The following is a 17,971-nucleotide window of genomic DNA, read 5'->3' on the forward strand; positions in this document are numbered from 1 at the left end:
AAGTATAGGAATCCTTTTCACAAACTTCAACTCGCCTACTCTGCAATAGGGCATGCAGGGCTCGAGCCTGCGGGGCTCAAGAGTGGGGGAGAAGGTTTCCCATTGCAGAAGGTCACTCACCTGTCCCTTGGATGCTGGTTAGGTCCATGCCCCACGTTGGGTGCCAGTTGTGGACAAGTCCTGCCGGGGGTGAGGATGACAGAGATGCAAAGACCTGACTCCAGGGACCAGGTTCAGTGATGCAGATCCACTTTATTCAGGAAGTAAGTAAGCTTATATAGATAGGTTCAGCCTATAGGGTGTCACAGCGTGTTCCTCAAAGCCAATGGTTGAAAAGATCAGGGAGCTGTGTGGTTGGAGCTAAAGTCACTTTCCCAAAGCAGGCGAGTCCCTTCCTGGGTATGCCCAGGAGGGTTCTGGGAGCTGGAGTATTCTCACAGCATTGTATCAGTCACAGCTGCTAAGAATGTGTTCTGCACTCCACCCACAATAATTATTACCAGAAGAACTGGAATATACCATTTGTTTTAAAAATATATCTTGTGATTTGAAAATAATATGCATTCAGGTAAAATTGGAAAGAAATATAGAAAAGTATGAAAGAGAAGAAAAAAAATTAACTATACCATGAACACTCAGAGATAATCGCTGTACATTTTAGTTTATATATTACTAGTCCTTTTATACATAAGTATACATTTGGGATTATACTTGAAACACACACAAGGTATCTTCTGAGGGCCTATTAGGTAAATATTCAGACCCACAGACAACCACATCCTCCATTTGGCATGGTTCCGTTGGAAGGAACCATACCTTGCCAACAGGGCAGCATCATTTTTGTTCCTTTTCAGCACATGTCCTTGCCGCTGTCCAGCAGAGCATTGCAGCTCAGGTGTAAGGAGACCACAGGTATATAAAGGGATGCAGAAGCCACCCTGGCTGAAAAGTCTCATGCCCTATAGGAGTCAATATATGCAACTCCATAGGCATAGCTTTTATGGTCCCAACATGGACATGCCAGGTTTCCAGAGTCACAGGTTTTGGAAGTCAGAGCCTGGTACCTCCTTGGGTAATTATCATTCTCTGAGTCCAGATGAGTCCAATTCACCAATCAGTGGTTAATTTTGCCTAGTAACATAGATACATATCATCTTTCTCTTTTTCTAGGGAAGCAGAGCCAGAGAATTAAGAGAAGTTCGATCCTCTTGTAGAAGGAAAAAAGGTTTCCCTTGCAATAGGATATGCAGTTTTCAGCCTTTTAAAAAGCTTAACAACCAATCACAAGCATGTTTCATTGCTATTAAAGGTGTTTCAAAAACATAACTGCCTCATAATATATTTATACAATCCTCTAATTTCAAGTTTTTAACTACTTAAACCATTGCTGAGATGAAAATCCCTATAGATAAATCTTCGTATTTATGTAAAACTCTGAGTATTTCCTTAAAGTAAAATCAGAAAATGGAATTACTAATTGGGTCTGAAGTTTATAAAAAAACTCTGAATACAACTTTGACAAGCTGCTTTTCAGAAAGAAAATAGCAGTTTCCACATTAACTAGAATTGCATAAAAGTATCTGCACCTTCAACAACATGGACTGTGTTTCTTTAAAATATTCATCAATTTTAAATGGGAAAAAATGCTGTATTAAAAAATTACTTATCTTTGATAATTTATTAGTTTAGAAATGCTTATATGCACACAGTCAATTTATTATTTTGCTAATTGTTTTTTCTTGTCTTCAATTTTTACTTTGGGAAGTTCATCTTAAGTATTAAGGATATTTACAGTTTAGTCTCACATGCTGCAAACCCTTTTGCACATTTTATTAACTTTTTCTTTTGATAGGAATATTTATTTGTGGGTAGACAAATCTGTCAGTCCTTTTCTATATGCTTACATCAACAATCCTAAGTGAGACTTTGTTACAATAGAGGCTGCTTTGTGGGTATTTATGTAGATTTTCGAAGTGTTAGAAATCCATATTTTTCTTACTTGGTAACATGCATTTAAAAGCTTTAGGTTCTGGGCCCTGGCTAGTTGGCTCAGCGGTAGAACATCAGCCCAGCGTGTGAAAGTCCTGGGTTCGATTCCCGGCCAGGGCACACAAGAGAAGCACCCATCTGCTTCTCTACCCTTCCCCCTCTGCTTTCTCTCGCTCTTTCTCCTCTGCTACCACAGCCAAGGCTCCACTGGAGCAAACTTGGCCTGGGTGCTGAGGATGGCTTCATGGCCTCTGCCTCAGGCACTAGAATGGCTCCGGTTTCAATGGAGCAATGCCCCAGATGGGCAGAACATCGCCCCCTAGAGGGCTTGCCAGGTGGATCTTGGTCAGGTGCATGTGCGAGTTTGTCTCTCTGCCTCCCAGCTTCTCACTTCAGAAAAATACAAAAAACTAAAATAAAAGCTTTAGGCTCTGGATCATTTATATAGTTACAGATTTTCTATTTCTTGAATGTTTGGAGGAATTTATACTACAGTTATATGTCCCCAGTAGTATTTTGTTTGATAAATTTTAGACATGTTTAAACATTTATTCTATTGTTATTCATCTGTTCAGCTTTTCTACATCTTTTTAAGGTATTGTTAGTAAATTACCTTGTCATAGAATATTATTCATTTTATTGAGATGCAAGCATTGATTAACACAGAACTGTACAATTTGTATAAGTTTAAAGGTTTATGTATTTTTACTTATACATATTTTTTCTTAACTTTTGTTACTTTTGCCTTTCTTATATTAGACTAGCTAAGGGTTGTAAATTTTAGTTTTCATAGAATTAACACCTGATTTTATTTATCAATTCTATTATATTTTGATTCACTGTTTTCTTTAATGAGTAAGTTTTATTAATCTGTTTCCTGCCTTTCCGTATTTTTTAATGGAAAAAAAAACTATAATTACAATAATTATAAGAGAACCTAGGTAATGCTCTTTCTTGGGTCGATGAAGAAGAGAGGAAAATGTTTTAGTAAGTCAAGGGATCACTCAGAGATTCATGTCTGAACATATAAGAAAGTGAAATGCTTACAAGACAGAAAGAAACCAGGATCTGATCCCAGACTAAGCCCACTGTCTCCAGGTAGAGCTACTATTAACCCATTTCAGACCAAACCCGATGTGACCTCCTGGTTTTATTTGGGGAATGGAGTGTGTTGCCTTTTGAGATATAAGAAAGGTGTTATTCATGCTTTCTTATTCCCAGGCTGGCGAGAAAGGATAAGTCAGGTAAAGGTATGAGGGATACAGAGATCAGCCTTCCTCTGGGGGAGGGCACATGTCCCATTACTCTGAAGAGGAGGTGTTCCCACGGTTCTCAGTGGGATCTCATTCTCTTTATGTAGAGGAAGTTGGTCTGTGACACTGAAGAGGACAAAAGACAGTTTCCAGCCAGGTTCTTTTTTTCCTACTTTTGACCTCTTAGTACATGCCAGATCCTGTGTTAAGTCAATGTATATGAATCATGTTATTTAAGTCTGAAGACGACTGTATAAAATAGTTACATTATCCCCTTTTTTGTGTGTGTGGGGAGGAGACAATAGAGTGACTTCCTTGAAGTCACATAGTCAGGACGTGAATCTAGGCATGTCAGATTGCAAAGCCTGTGTTATTAACCAGTCGGATACATCATGTTTTATCAGCGCTGTCCGTAAACACTACAGTAAAGTCTTGTCATTTAAGGGAAGCTTGTTGAGCCTAGGATCAATAATCAAAATGAACTTAAAGCATTCTGATTCATTATGTCCACATTACCTTTCAAAATTCTATTCCATTTCTCATCTTAAAGCAAGCAAAAAATTTGCATAGAAAACAATACTTGAGTTAAATGTCTGAGCAATCAGTACATTCCCCAGCATGCCAGTAAGCATTTTTATTATTTCCCAAAAGAGAGGGGAGAGGGCGGGGGAGAGGGCCCGTGGGGAGGATGAGAGTTGAGGAGGAGGCATCTTTTAGAAGAAATGACTGCTGAGGTTACATCCCAGTCAATCTGACCTTATAGCATGTTTAGACACGGAAATGTTTGTTTTAAAACCCTCACAAAGTCATTTTTAAAATGAAAATGTCTTAGTGTTAAATCACTTTTTCCAGATATGTGAGCATTATGCTTTGAAACACTCTCCCTAAAGGATTGGCTGGCCCCCCTCCCCCCACCCCCTTTTTATTTGGCCTCATGAGAGAAAAGAATAAAATAAATGATGGTAAAGTTATAACTTAACTGAATGTGATGTAACGTGAACAGAGTCAGAGCCATCGAGAATGAATCGCTGTACACTTCAGGTCAAGCGATTTCTCTCATCTCTGGCCGGCCTCTCTGGAAGTTCAATCAAAACAGCGGGAGATCCAGGCCTGGGGGTTTCTATTCCACTCTGATCCAGGCTTTTTATCAACACCCACATTTACATTCAAGACCTTTTCTTAATTCACAGGACCCACTGTATGTATTTTTAAGAGCACAGTAACTATACCTAACACATTAGTCCCAACCATGACTGTTGATTTGTGGCATTCACACATGCTTTAAAATTATATATATATTTCATTCGGCTACCCTAAAACAAAAGGTACATAGGGGACAAGACCTGTTTTAATGAGCTCTTCTGCAGAGCTCTGTTTTGGCTGAAATAGGACACCCCTGATAAGGCAGCTGCGGAATGCCCAGGAAGAGAGGGAAGAGGAGAAAAGGCAGACAGGAAATGTTGTTCAGTTCCTGACAACAAAGAGGGAGGTCTATTTCTGTACTTACAATAGCAGTCGGGATGGCAGCCAGCACACAGTAGAGCACCAGAGGGGTGATGAAGCTTTCTTCCTCTGTCCCCGGGTAAGGCTTCAGTAAGTCTCCGTCCTGACAGAAGAATCCTTGGATATGCACCTGAAAAGTGTCAGTGCATTCGAAGTAGTAGGCAAGCAGCACTGTCCCAGCCATGATGACAAGCTGAAAATACAGCATGGCCACACAGAGACATTAGCAGGGCTTCGGAGCGGCCCTCAGAGCACAGTCCCTCCATCACCCCGGCAGCTCTCCTGGTATTGGCATTGGCGAGCGTGTGCGTGACTGGCTCAGCATGCTCCGGGCTCCGGGAGCGTGCGCTCTCCCGTCTGCCTTGTAACATCTGTTATCTAACCCTTCCGGCAAATAATGCACAGCTCCCATCGGAGAGGCACCCCAGAGCAAGGCTCGCGGAGAGACCCAGCTTCTGCTGCTGCCCTCTCACAGGATGGGTGGGAACCAAGGCGATACTATTTCCATGCAGGACAGAGGTGAACAGTCAAAGGGCAGTGGCATAGAACTGGCAAGATGTAGATGTGAGATCTGTTCACGAGAAATTTCACAAACTATGAGAGCTAGACTTACCTCGTTATAAAATATTAGAGGCAGTTAAATCACTAACGAGTGGATGAATCAATGAACAAACAGGAAAGTTAAAGCCTAGAATTTAGTTTGAGGTTAAGGGAAATTTTCAGAACCAGACTGTAAATTATTGGCAGGGATGAAAACAGTACAGGTGTCCTACATCACTTAAAACCTTTATCCTTTTCCAAAAAGCTTTCGCCTTTATTGCAACATGCTTTCCACCAGTAAATCAAGGACGCCGCTGCTGATCACATCTTAGTACAGACATGTATCTTTCATAAGGTTAGACATGAAAAGGGACTCAATTACTCTTTCAATTTGACTCAGAAATGTCCCATATATTCACCAAGGCATTGCCTTTAATAGGTATGAGGAGTTGTGAGGATATGGAAATGCCGATATTATTTTTCTCATTCATATTTGGAAGAAGCCAAAAGGCCAAGATAAGATATTAATAAAGGTAGATAGAAAAGGGTTTTGAGGTTATCAAATTATGGGAAATTAAACTGGAAGAGATCTTGGGGATCTTTTATTTTTTTTTAATTTAATTTTATTTTTTTGCATTTTTCTGAAGCTGGAAACGGGGAGAGACAGTCAGACAGACTCCCACATGCGCCCAACTGGGATCCACCCAGCCCGCCCACCAGGGGCGAAGCTCTGCCCACCAGGGGGCGATGTTCTGCCCCTCTGGGGCGTCGCTCTGCTGCGACCAGAGCCACTCCAGCGCCTGGGGCAGAGGCCAAGGAGCCATCCCCAGCGCCCGGGCCATCCCTGCTCCAATGGAGCCTTGGCTGCGGGAGGGGAAGAGAGAGACAGAGAGGAAGGGGGGGGGGCGGAGAAGCAAATGGGCGCCTCCCCTATGTGCCCTGGCCGGGAACCAACCCAAGTCCCCCGCACGCCAGGCCAACGCTCCACCACTGAGCCAACCGGCCAGGGCCTCTTGGGGATCTTTTAGTCTAACATCCTTGTCTCGTAGATGAGAAAACTGAGGCTCAGCAAGGACAACTGACCACTGATAAACCATCGACCGGTAACTAAACGTGCTGAGACTGGACAGCAGCAAAGCAGGAAGACTCAGAGGGAGAGAGCATTTTTAAATGTTAATTTGCTTAAAAGCATCGATATAATCATCATGGGAAGAAAATAAGAACTTGGGAAGATGGTACACTGTTTATGGCTTAAAATAGTTTTTATTTGGAAGTATATACGGGACAGTAGAGAGAAACCATAATCTTTTCAGGATTTATGGGGTCTGAAGTTCCTATTCCAGCCTTGGAATGACTAACCCGAGGTCATAACTAGTTAGTGTTGAAGATAGACTAGAAACACACATTTTCTGACCCCTGGGGAAAAACACCTATATCACAACATTAGAATTGTCCCATATACAAAAGGGTAGAGAGTTATGGAGAGGCAAAGTAGGTGAACCCTAATGCAGGGAGGCCCTGTCTGGCATTTTTATCCATTTTCCTATTCACTTCTTTAGCCACAATGTTGAAGTCGAGCCTTAGACTCTGCCCTCCTCTACCCCACCCTCTGGAATAAGGCACAGCCTCTATTTTTGGTCTGATCTCTGCAATTCCTTGTCACCATAGCTGAATGCATCATTTTCTTTAAGGGTCATTTGGATTAAGACTCCTCCCCCATTCTTCCACTTTCCCTGTTTCAGTGTCTTTCCTGCCTGGCTCAGAAGGGGATCTCCAGTTGCAGTGTGTCTCAAATACAAACTCCCAACCAACCTGCTCTAAAGGTCTTCACCTTTTGGCCACATTTGTCACCACCTGATTTCCTTTCCAGGTAGGCTGTAAATCATTCTTTTGTTCCACTATCCCTCATACATGGCTTGTTCTTGGCTCTATAAAGACAATATTCTTTTATTATCTGGCATATTCTATTCTCCCTCCCTGGTGGACCTTCTGTCACAACTGTTAACCATCCAGCAATCTCTGGATAGTTCCGCAAGTATCTCTGTGCCTGAAGTTTATTGGCATCACGTGTATATCACCAACGCTCATGTCAGCTATCTCTGACGTTTCCAGCATTTGACTTATTTTTTTTCTTTATAGCAACAGCAAAGAGACTTGGATAAATGTTTTCTATAAGAATGAGAGATAGTTGCTTCACAGCTGCCCCTGATGACAGGTACTCTTGCCAAAAACTAGTTTATAAAGTCAAGGCAATAAACTTTCCATTTCTTTTGTGCTTGACTGGTCAACCAAGTTGACCTAATGAGAAGGAATTGAGCCAGCTGACCTGAATGTTTCGGAGCTGAGATAATGTTGGGATTCCAGCAGTTTGGGGCTCAGCCTCAGGGGCTGTCTGTCTCCTGCACAGGGCTGATCTAGAATTGCTGTGTGTCTCATCCATGTGGCTAGAAATACATCTGCCCCTCTATTGGTATCATCAGCCCTTGGGAGATTCATGCTTGGAGACAGGCATAATCTATGAGGGCTTTTAGACAAAGCAAAAGCAAAAACAGCATCTAGCTTCCTCTACTGAGGAAGAGCTTTATATTTCTGGGCCTGTGTGCTACCACTTTTATTTTAAAAAGAGAAAGCTGGAAGTAAAGTAAACAAAAGCCAACACACACACACACACACACACATACACACACACACACACTCATCTGTATACATATGGTGTGTCAGGTAAAAGGATTCAGTAGGAAAGAAAATAGAAATTTTAGAACATAGAACTGTCTTAACATCAAATACATCCAAGTCAACATTAACGGAAACAGAAGAGCCAAGGTCATGTGCCCAAATTTGACATTTTGAATAGCTGCCTGACCAATTTAATTCTGAAAGCAGCACTCAGAGAGAGCTGAATGAATGAGTGAATGAATCAATTAACCACAGGGCATGAAGTAAAGAACGGGGAAGCTTGGAGACCCAGGATGGTAGAGGTAGGTGGGCACTTGGGTGGCCCATGGGACTGAACCAACCCATTGGCATGAGCCACCTTGCCTTTGCTCCCCCAAGAATGGCCAGAAACCCCTCTCTGTCATTTCCAGGCAATCCTCACACTTCCTGGAGAGTCCCCAGACAGGTCAGATAGAGATGCACAGATGAAAAAATAGAACAATTCAGAATGTGATTTCTTTCCTATGGAACATTCTCTTGTGACCATATATTAAAAAGAAGCATCTGCACTCACTGCAGGGACAGAAGAAGCACGTTGGTTCCGCCCGCAGGAGCACAGAGGTCTGCCTCGCTGCACTGATGATGCCGCACAATTAGCTGTCGGCGTCCCCCCTTCCGCCTCCCTGTCTGGGCCATGATTCATCACTGTCTAGGTTTATACCACTGGTGCCAGCTGGCACACTTGCCAGCGCTGTTGCCTTCTCCAGGCCCACTGAGGGATGCATGGAGGGAAGCCATAATGTTGGTGTCACATGAGCAGATGGTGAGGCTGTGCTGGACACAACTGTTGGTGGAAGGATTGAGAATGTCAGTGTGAAAGGGGCAGTTATGGCTGCGGGTGGTGGAGAATGTGGGTAACAAGGTGTAAGGAGTTCCCATACCAGGGATTTTCCTCAGCTGTCTCTTTCTAAGAATGATGATCTGATATATATGAAAATGCATTAACTTTTGACCATTCCACAAGGATGCAGAAGGCAAAAACCCACCAGTATCTGAGATCCAGCCTCTCAGCGTGGAGGGCACGGTGCTTCTAGCCAGACTCTCTACTGAATGGAGAAAAGTGAACGTCACAGACAATGATAACTGGGAAGGCCACAAAGCCAGGAGAAGAGGCTGAGATGACCAGAACATTTTCCTGCAGTCTGTAAAGTGTGCAGCAATTGCAGACCACTGAGTTATAGGACCTGATACAAGCTGAGAGAGCAGGGGACAGGTAAGGGCAGCATGACTCATCTGAGCAAGTGTGAATGTGTGTGCGAGTAAGTGTATCAGTGTGTCCAGAGGGTGAGCACAGACACATAAGCCTAGAATAAGAGAATTAGTGTCTGGTCTGGAGAGTAAGGGACATAGTTCAAACTGGGGAATCCCAGTGATCAATCATCTCAGTTTGCTCAGACTGAGGTGTTTCCTGAGAAATGTAACCTTCAGTACTAACACTAAAACAGTGCTAAATGAACTGGGTATTGAATTCCTCTACATGAATCAATAACCACCCTTACCCTAAAAAGAGGTTTCTCATCTGGTTTGGACAGGAGCTATCAAGACCAATGTGAACTGATCAGTCAGCCAATGACTGTGCATGGAAGATGCCTCTGAGTTCTGTCCCAAACTAAGAGATTCTGCTGCTAAGGGCAGTGACAAAGAGGCATTCTCAGATGCACTCTCTAACCCCACACTATTTATGATCTAGTTGGGGAGTGCTAACTAACATGGGAAACAGACAATGATCTGTACAAAGGTGTCAGCCAATCCCAAGTTGAGGGTCATACATGACTGCATATGTCTAGTGACCTGGTACGGATGAGGGCTGAGAGAGGAGAACAAGGGAGAAAGCTATTGTATGGAGGAAAAGGGAGTACCTGGGGAGGAAAGGGCATTGTGGTGTCTGTTTAGGATACTGGTCTTGACCCAGACCCATGGGTTCAATCCCATACAGAGAGGGGATAGAAAGGGGATAAAGGAAACTCAGAATGGAGCACTACATCAGAGCTTAGCTGACCAAGATTTATCATGGCTGTGACACAGAAGCGATATTATAGTGAGGACTCCAAGGAATAGTACACTTTCAGGGTCTGCATATTTGTCAGAACTGTGAAAGTACATGCTAGGACTAGTGTCTGTAGCTGCACACAAGGAATGGGGTGGGATACTGTCAAATGATGCAGATGAAAGAGGGAACCAGTGTAGCAGGGTGGAGGGGACCAGTGTAGCAGGGTGGAGGGGAAGCAGTGCAAAAACTGAGTGAGCCCTGTGAGACCTCGCTGGGGACCATTAGAAATAAACATGACCCTTTGAGAGGGACTGGAGGTTCTCCATAAGCAACAGTGGAAAGAACCCAGAGGAAGGAGGAGGAAGAGGATATGATAGAGAAGGGGGAGATGCTGGAGGAGGAAGAGGAGATGATTGAAGAGGAATAGGAGACAATGGGGAAGGAGGAGGAGATGATGGTCAAGGAGGAGGAGATGATGGAGAAGGAGGAAGAGATGATGGAGGATGGGGAAATGATAAAGGAGGAAGAGGAGATGATAGAGAAGAAGGAGGAGATGATGGAGAAGGAGGAGGAGACAATAAGGGAGGAGGAGGAGACAACAGATGAGGAAGAGGAGGAGATGATGATGGAGGAGGAGGAGGAGATGATGGAGAAGAAAGAGGAGATGAAGGAGGAGGAGATGATGGAGAAAGAGGAGGAGATGATAGAGAAAGAGGAGGAGATGATGGATAAAGAGGAGGGGATGATGGAGAAAGAAGAGGGGATGATGGAGAAAGAGGAGGGGATGATGGAGGAGGGGGAAAAGGAGAAGAAGGTGTTGATGGTATGGCTGATGATGTATATATACTCTGCATACATTCCAGGAACTGTCTTGAGCACTTAAAGTTATCTCCTTGTCTGCCCACTAACCTGTGTGGTATGTATAGTATTATTTCTATTTTAATAATGAGGAGACAGTTGACAAAGAGGTTACATGAATTGCATAAGGTCACAGAGCTCATAGGGATGAACCTGGAATAATTACTGTTTACATGATGTATTGATTCACACAAACTCAGGTGGTCTGAGGAAAAGCAGGTAACAACCTGTATGAAGGTTAATAATAATTATTTCATAAAGATGCTCTAGGCATGTTTATGTATTCTCATTTTGGTCCAAAAAAGAGTCATATCAACTACCATTAAGAGAGGAGCCCTCATCAAGGAAAGTTGGAACAGAAGAGAAAGGGAAAAAGGACAGTGACATAAAATGAAGACAGAAATCACACTCTGAATATAAGTTGTCTAACAGTCAACACAATAAGGAAAGGCTGGTCAGTTATTTTATTGTCACAAAATACTTACAATCTACTCCCTTAACAAATACTTAAATGTACTATATATTACTGTTGACTACAGGTACAATGTTTATTATGTAGCAGATTTCTGGAGTGTGTTCCTCTTGGTTAAGTGAAATTATATGCCCTTTGATTAGCAACTCTCCATTTCTCCCTCAGACTGACTCCTTTTAATTAACAGGCAATTAAGCTGTAGTTAAGAATGACAAAAACATATGTACATAACACAAATATACAGACAATAGGTAAGCACCAGCCAGAGGGAAAGGGGATGGTGGAGGTGGCTGGAGGGGAAATGGGGGTGGAAGGAGACCCTGCATGGGGCATGGGGGCACGATGCAGTGTGTAGAGTGTTATATTGAGTGGAACACTTAAAACCATGTCAGCACAATAAATTAAAATTAAAATAAAAAAGAATGACATCCTTTTGTGAAAACTGAAAAACTTACACTAGACGAGAATTAATCCCTTCTTTAAGAACCAAAGGTGTCGCCAAAGGTAAGGATATGTAGATGGAATGAGATTTTTTTCAGTCATTCAACTAATTGAGGGCCTACTAAATGTAGACATTGGGGTATTCATCTGACAACAAACTGAACATCAAGTAACAACTTAACAAAACAGACATGATCTTTGGATTCATTGGGTCCTTCCTGTGGGGGAGACAGACATCATAAAGCAAGCCCGAAGAAATGGTAATAACATAACCAGCTATGTAACGTGAAATGCATTATCTTACGAGATGCTCATGCCACCCTTTGAGACAATGAGTTAACTTCACTTAAAGAAGAGAAAACTTATCCAGTTGACTAGTGAATGGTGGAGCCAGGATTCGAACCTCTGGTGCCACTTTGCCACTTTTTCATGCTGCAAACATGCAATAAGCCTAATGAGATGATGTTATAAAATGCTAAGCATATTGCTGAGCACTAAGTGTTCAATCCTTTCTCATGTTTTTGATCTCTATGTGTTTGCTCTTTTTAATACTTTTCTTATGTGGCTTTAGGCAAGAGTGGGGGTTGATGGGGGGTTCATCCCTCATTCCTCTTCTTTCTTGTATTTAAAAAATTTTTAATTGATTTTAGCAAGAGAGGAAGGGAAGGTGGGGGAGAGAGACAGGAACATTGATCTGAATGTATGTGCCCTGCCCAGGGATGGAACCTGCAACCTCTGTGCTTTGGGACGATGCTCTAACCAACTGAGCTATCCAGCCAGGGCATCTTTCTTTGAATTTAAAAACACTACTTTCTCCTGCCTCTGACCATTCTTGCCCCAACTCTTTTAATACTTCCTTTTCCTTTTCCTAGTCTGTACATGGTGGTGCCCTCCTAGGATTTATCCTTATCCCTCTTTCTGTTTTCTTCCCAGGCTCTTCACTTGGGAGACCTAATCTCTTCCTATGGCTTCCACTCTCACACCGTCCATCTCCCCATTCCTGGCCCTGCATACTCTCCTGACCACCAACTCGGTGCTCCACAGACGCCAGACACCACAAATCAAACATGGGATTCAGCATCTCTCCTCCCCTCATCCTACAACTTCTCCTGAGTTCCCTATCCTGGTAAATCTAACCAACATCCTCTTAGTCCCCTACACTAGACATCTCAGCAGCATCTTAGACTCTCCCTTCTTCTAGCTTTCTCACTCCTCCATGCCAACCCTGGTCAGTTGCCAAGTCTTTCTTTCTGTGGTGCCCCTCGTATTGTCTCATCCTTTTCTTATGCAGGTTCTTATTCAGGCCTCCATATTCTCCTAGCTACACTGTTGAAATCATGTCCTACCTGCTCTCACTGCCTTCGGGAGCTCAGCCTTTTTATGCTATCCCCTACCTTGCTGCTGAAGTTACCACCCTGAGGCACAGCTGTGACTATGTGTCCCTACTCCTCCAAAATCTTCAGTGATCGCTATTCCAGGAAAATCAAGCAATTTTATCTGTGTCTGACCATGATTTTGGTAAAGAAGAGAAGAAGTCTGGCGATTGAATAGAGATCCAGCCAGGTACTGCTCCTCATTTAGTAAAAAATACACAGGGTTACCTGGGCAGCCTACACCTTTCTTCTTGGCCAAGGAAAATTGAAGAGAGTTGGGGAAAGAATGGTCAGAGGCAGGAGAAAGCAGTGTTTTAAAATATTAAGAGAGACAAAGATGCCCTGGCATCTTTCTTAGCCTGGGCTGCCTATACCTTTCTTCTTGGCCATTTCTCAAAGAACAAATTCAAATACCACATCCTCGTCTCTTTGTTTTTATATTCATCCTCTAGTGTCATGTTAGTTCATTTAGTTATGTACTCATTGATTGCTTCTCATAGGTGCCCTGCCAGGGGCCAAAACCACAACCTCTGGCATGCCAGAATGGCGCTTTACCCACTGAGCTACCCAGCCAGGGCCTTCAGGTAGATTTACAAAACTAGACCAAGGGAGGGATAATTATTGAGTCTAAGTTAAGCTAAAATTGGGGCCGCAAAATTTTCTCTTTGATCTTCTGCCACTAGGGATTTTTAAAATCCAGTGACATGTATGAACACAAATGAAAGATGTTCAACGTCCAAGTGACACAGAACTGCCAGGCAGAGCTGACATCAGAGAAGAAAGGGTGAAAATCCAAAACGATTTTGATATGTGAGCCCATTCCTGAGTGGTAAAGGTGAAGTCCCACAGCAAGTCCAAGTGAATGCCAGTCATTAGACAGTAACACCGGAGGCGTCCCTTCCCTCCTACGGAGGGCGGGGAGAGGGTGTCAGGGCGAGAACAGAGTCTTGGCTATACTATCTGCTCCAGTCAAACCATGAAAGAAAATCTTTGGAAATACGATTGCCCAAACATCCAGAACAGTTCTCCCTACTGGAAGGAATGAAGACTTGTGTCATTTCTGGCAGGTGAGACATGAGCAGCAGACTTATTCAGTGAGGAAGTAGGTCTGAGGAGGTTTGGGGAGGAAGAAGGGAGCAGAATGTTTCCTCTGCTGTAAGGCTGAGGCCTTCTCTATTTTTAAAGAGCCAGTTGAAGAAACTATACTTGTTACTACAAATTTAAAAGGAAATGTAATTTCGTTGCCATCTCTAAAATTTCCTTCATTAGTAATCAAAACAAGTCAGGCTGGAGCCTGGTGTTTGATCATCATCACGGCAGCGTCTTATTCCTAGCTGAGGGCCAGGCTGGCTTTGGGGAGACTGGGGTATCGTTCTGCCTCCACAGTGGCTTTCTTATTGGTCCTCACACATCATTTTCAGTCTTTTTTTTTTCGGAAGAAAGAAAGAACTTTGTTGTTACCTCCTTTGGCCTGTCCATGTTATAACAAAGTCCACATGCTAATGTATGGTGTGGCAAGTAAAGGTAACTTGCTTAAGAACGTCAACACTCTAACCTACCTCATCTTGGAAAAATAGGACCGAATAGGATTTTAGCCCAACAAAAGAAATTTGTTTAGTGGGTTTGGATCCACTGGAAGAGAATTAAGTTCAACGGGGCTCCGTGGGATATTTGATCCTGTACTTTTTTTAATTTGGGTTGAGGTGGAGGCGTGTAATGTATTTTTCATCACTAGGAATAGTCTGGTATAGGACAGTGTTTTTCAATCGCCTTGTTCATGGATTGGTGCCAGTCCACCAGAAATTTTGTGCTGGCCTGTGAAAGAGATAAGTCCCCTGATGTTGTGTGAAGATGATAGAGTTTATCTGCGAACCAGCAATTGAAAACCACTGGTGTAGGGTGCCAGGTATGGGTGTTATACAGAAGAACCCAGAAATGGATGAACACAAAAGCTCCTGAAATTGCTCCAGAAGTCCTCTAGGACCAGCTCTGCAGTGGGATGGCACGCCTCACTCCTGTGCTTCCACGCTCCCTGGGGAAACCTAACAGGGCCCCAGCCCTGACAGTTTTGCATAGCCACCCCTGATTTCCCACGTCTCCCTTCACCAGCTGTGAGGCCCTCAGAGGGAAGGATCCTTCAAATTGGTAACTCCAGTTGAGCACTGGGACACACTCCAGTTGAGCACTGGGACACAATAGGTTTTCAAAAGATACCAGTGAATGAATGGATAAGAGTCTTTTGTTTGTTTTTCCCATAGCAATTCTGGCATCTATTTAAGAAACAGATAACCTGAAACTGTTTAAGATATATTATTAGCATATTGGTTAAAACTAAATATATATTTTTTTAATGAGAGGCAGGGAGATAGAGAGACAGACTCCTGCATGGGCACTGACCAGATCTACCCAGCAACTCCTGTCTGGGGCTGATGCTCCAATCAACTGAGCTATCCTCAGTGCCCTAAGCCAACAATTGAACCAATTGAGCCACTCACTGGCTGCAAGAGTGGAAGAGGGAGAGAAGGAGGGGGAGAGAAGCAGATGGTCTCTTCTCCTGTGTGTCCTGACTGGGGATCGAACTCGGGACATCTGCATACCAGGTCAACACTCTATCCACTGAATCAACCAGCGAGAGCCAAAACTAAAATTTTGAATGGGCCCTGGCCGGTTGGCTCAGTGGTAGAGCGTCGGCCTGGCGTGCAGAAGTCCCGGGTTCGATTCCCAGCCAGGGCACACAGGAGAGGCGCCCATCTGCTTCTCCACCCCTCCCCCTCTCCTTCCTCTCTGTCTCTCTCTTCCCCTCCCACAGCCAAGGCTCCATTGGAGCAAAGATAGCCCAGGCGCTGGGGATAGCTCCTTGGCCTCTGCCCTAGGCGCTAGAGTGGCTCTGGTCGCGGCAGAGCGACGCCCCGGAGGGGCAGAGCATCGCCCCCTGGTGGGCAGAGCGTCGCCCCCTGGTGGGTGTGCTGGGTGGATCCCGGTCGGGTACATGCGGGAGTCTGTCTGACTGTCTCTCCCCGTTTCTAGCTTCGGAAAAATACAAAAAAAAAATTTTTTTTGAATGTAAATCAGCATGTTCTAAATAGTGATATCTGGTGTGCGAGATCTTAAATAGGTGCTTTGGAAAGAAAGAGATAGAGGGAGATTTGGGGGGGGGGGACTGTAATTATTTTGCTCTAAAAATAAGGTATATTTTTTGCCTGACCAGGCGGTGGTGCAGTGGATACAGCATCAGACTGGGATGCGGAGGACCTAGGTTTGAGACTCTGAGGTCGCCAGCTCGAGCGCGGGCTCATCTGGTTTGAGCCAAAGCTCACCAGCTTGGACCCAAGCTCGCTGCCTTGAGCAAGGGGTTACTTGGTCTGCTGAAGGCCCATGGTCAAGGCACATATGAGAAAGCAATCAATGAACAACTAAGGTGTCACAATGAAAAACTAATGATTGATGCTTCTCATCTCTCTCTGTTCCTATCTGTCTATCCCTATCTATCCCTCTCTCTGACTCTCTCTCTGTCTCTGAAAAAAAAGATATTTTCACTGACCTATTGTTTCATGGTTTTAAAAAGATAGTAGATATATAATCAACTGCTATTATATATATTTTAATTATGTTAGAGGAGGGGAGTCAGAGACAGACTCACACTAGTACCCAAACTGGGATCCACCCGGCAAGCCCCCTATGGACTGCTCTGCCCATCTGGGGCATTGCTTCATTGCTCAGCAGCCAAGCTTTTCTTAGTGCCTGAGGCAGAGGCCACAGAGTCATTTTCAGCATCTTAGGCCAACTCACTCCAATCAAGCCATGGCTGCAGGAGAGGAAGAGAGAGAGAGAGAGAGAGAGAGAGAGAGAGAGAGAGAGAAGGGGGAGGGGTGGAGAAGCAGATGGTCACCTCTCCTGTGTGCCCTGACTGGGAATTGAACCTGGGACATCCACACATGGGGTGACACTCTACCACTGAGCCAACTGCCCAAGGCCAATTGCTATTAAATATTAAAATCACCCTGTTATCTCTTAAGTAGAAATTATTGAGACTTTCTGTTTGTTATTTACAACATGAATTCTTTTCTCATCATGAGCTTTTAAATTGTGAATCTATTTGGGGGAAAAAGGCAGTATACTGTAAATGATTTTATGACTCTAAATTAGAATTAAAACATAAAACATAAAACTAACACTGGATATTCTGCATGCCATATAGAACAAATGTTAAAGATTCAAACTGAAAAAAAACAACCCCTAAGAAAACAAGGTAGAACTTTCTGTTTCTTTTAAAATAATTTTCGGCTCTGGCCAGTTAGCCGAGTTGGTTAAGAGCGTTGCCCTGAAACAGCAAGGTTGTAGGTTCAATCCCCAGTCAGGGCTCACCAGGGAAGCAACCAAAGAGTGCACGACTAAGTGGAACAACAAATGAATGCTTCCCTTCCCCCTCCCCTGTCTCTCCCTTCCTCTCTCTGTATCACTAAAAATTAATAAAAATTATGCCCTGGCCAGATAGTTAGTAGGTTGGAGCATCATCCCGGAGCACGGAGGTTGCCAGTTCGATTCCCTGGTCAGGGCCTGTACAGGAGCAGCTCAACATTCCTGTCTCCCTTTCTCCCTTCCTCTCTCAAAATAATAATAATAATAATAATAATAATAATAATAATAATTTTCAGCAGAAGCACTTAAAGATACCACTTTAATTTCCCTACCCAAAAGGAACTTGATTCTTCTTTTTCAGAATGCCCTGCTAAGTTTCTTAGGAATCAGGCAAAGGAGAAGAAAAGGAAACACGTTCTCCCGAGTCAACCAGTTTATTCTTCTTCCTCATTAAGACAGGTAAATCTCCATGTTGCAA

The 17,971-nt window shown here is 43.6% G+C and overlaps 1 protein-coding gene across 2 annotated transcripts in view; it reads right to left on the bottom strand.

Moving 5' to 3' along the window:
• Nucleotides 1-17,971, bottom strand: part of PLPPR1 (phospholipid phosphatase related 1) — a 244,445-nt gene that overhangs the window by 43,351 nt on the left and 183,123 nt on the right. For both annotated transcript variants that reach the window (XM_066367544.1, XM_066367542.1), the window contains exon 3: nucleotides 4,750-4,938. In XM_066367544.1, coding sequence (XP_066223641.1) covers nucleotides 4,750-4,938 — 189 coding nt within the window. The remainder of the gene's footprint in view (nucleotides 1-4,749; nucleotides 4,939-17,971) is intronic.

The sequence above is a fragment of the Saccopteryx leptura genome, chromosome 2 (assembly GCF_036850995.1).
Source record: "Saccopteryx leptura isolate mSacLep1 chromosome 2, mSacLep1_pri_phased_curated, whole genome shotgun sequence".
Lineage (NCBI taxonomy): Eukaryota > Metazoa > Chordata > Mammalia > Chiroptera > Emballonuridae > Saccopteryx > Saccopteryx leptura.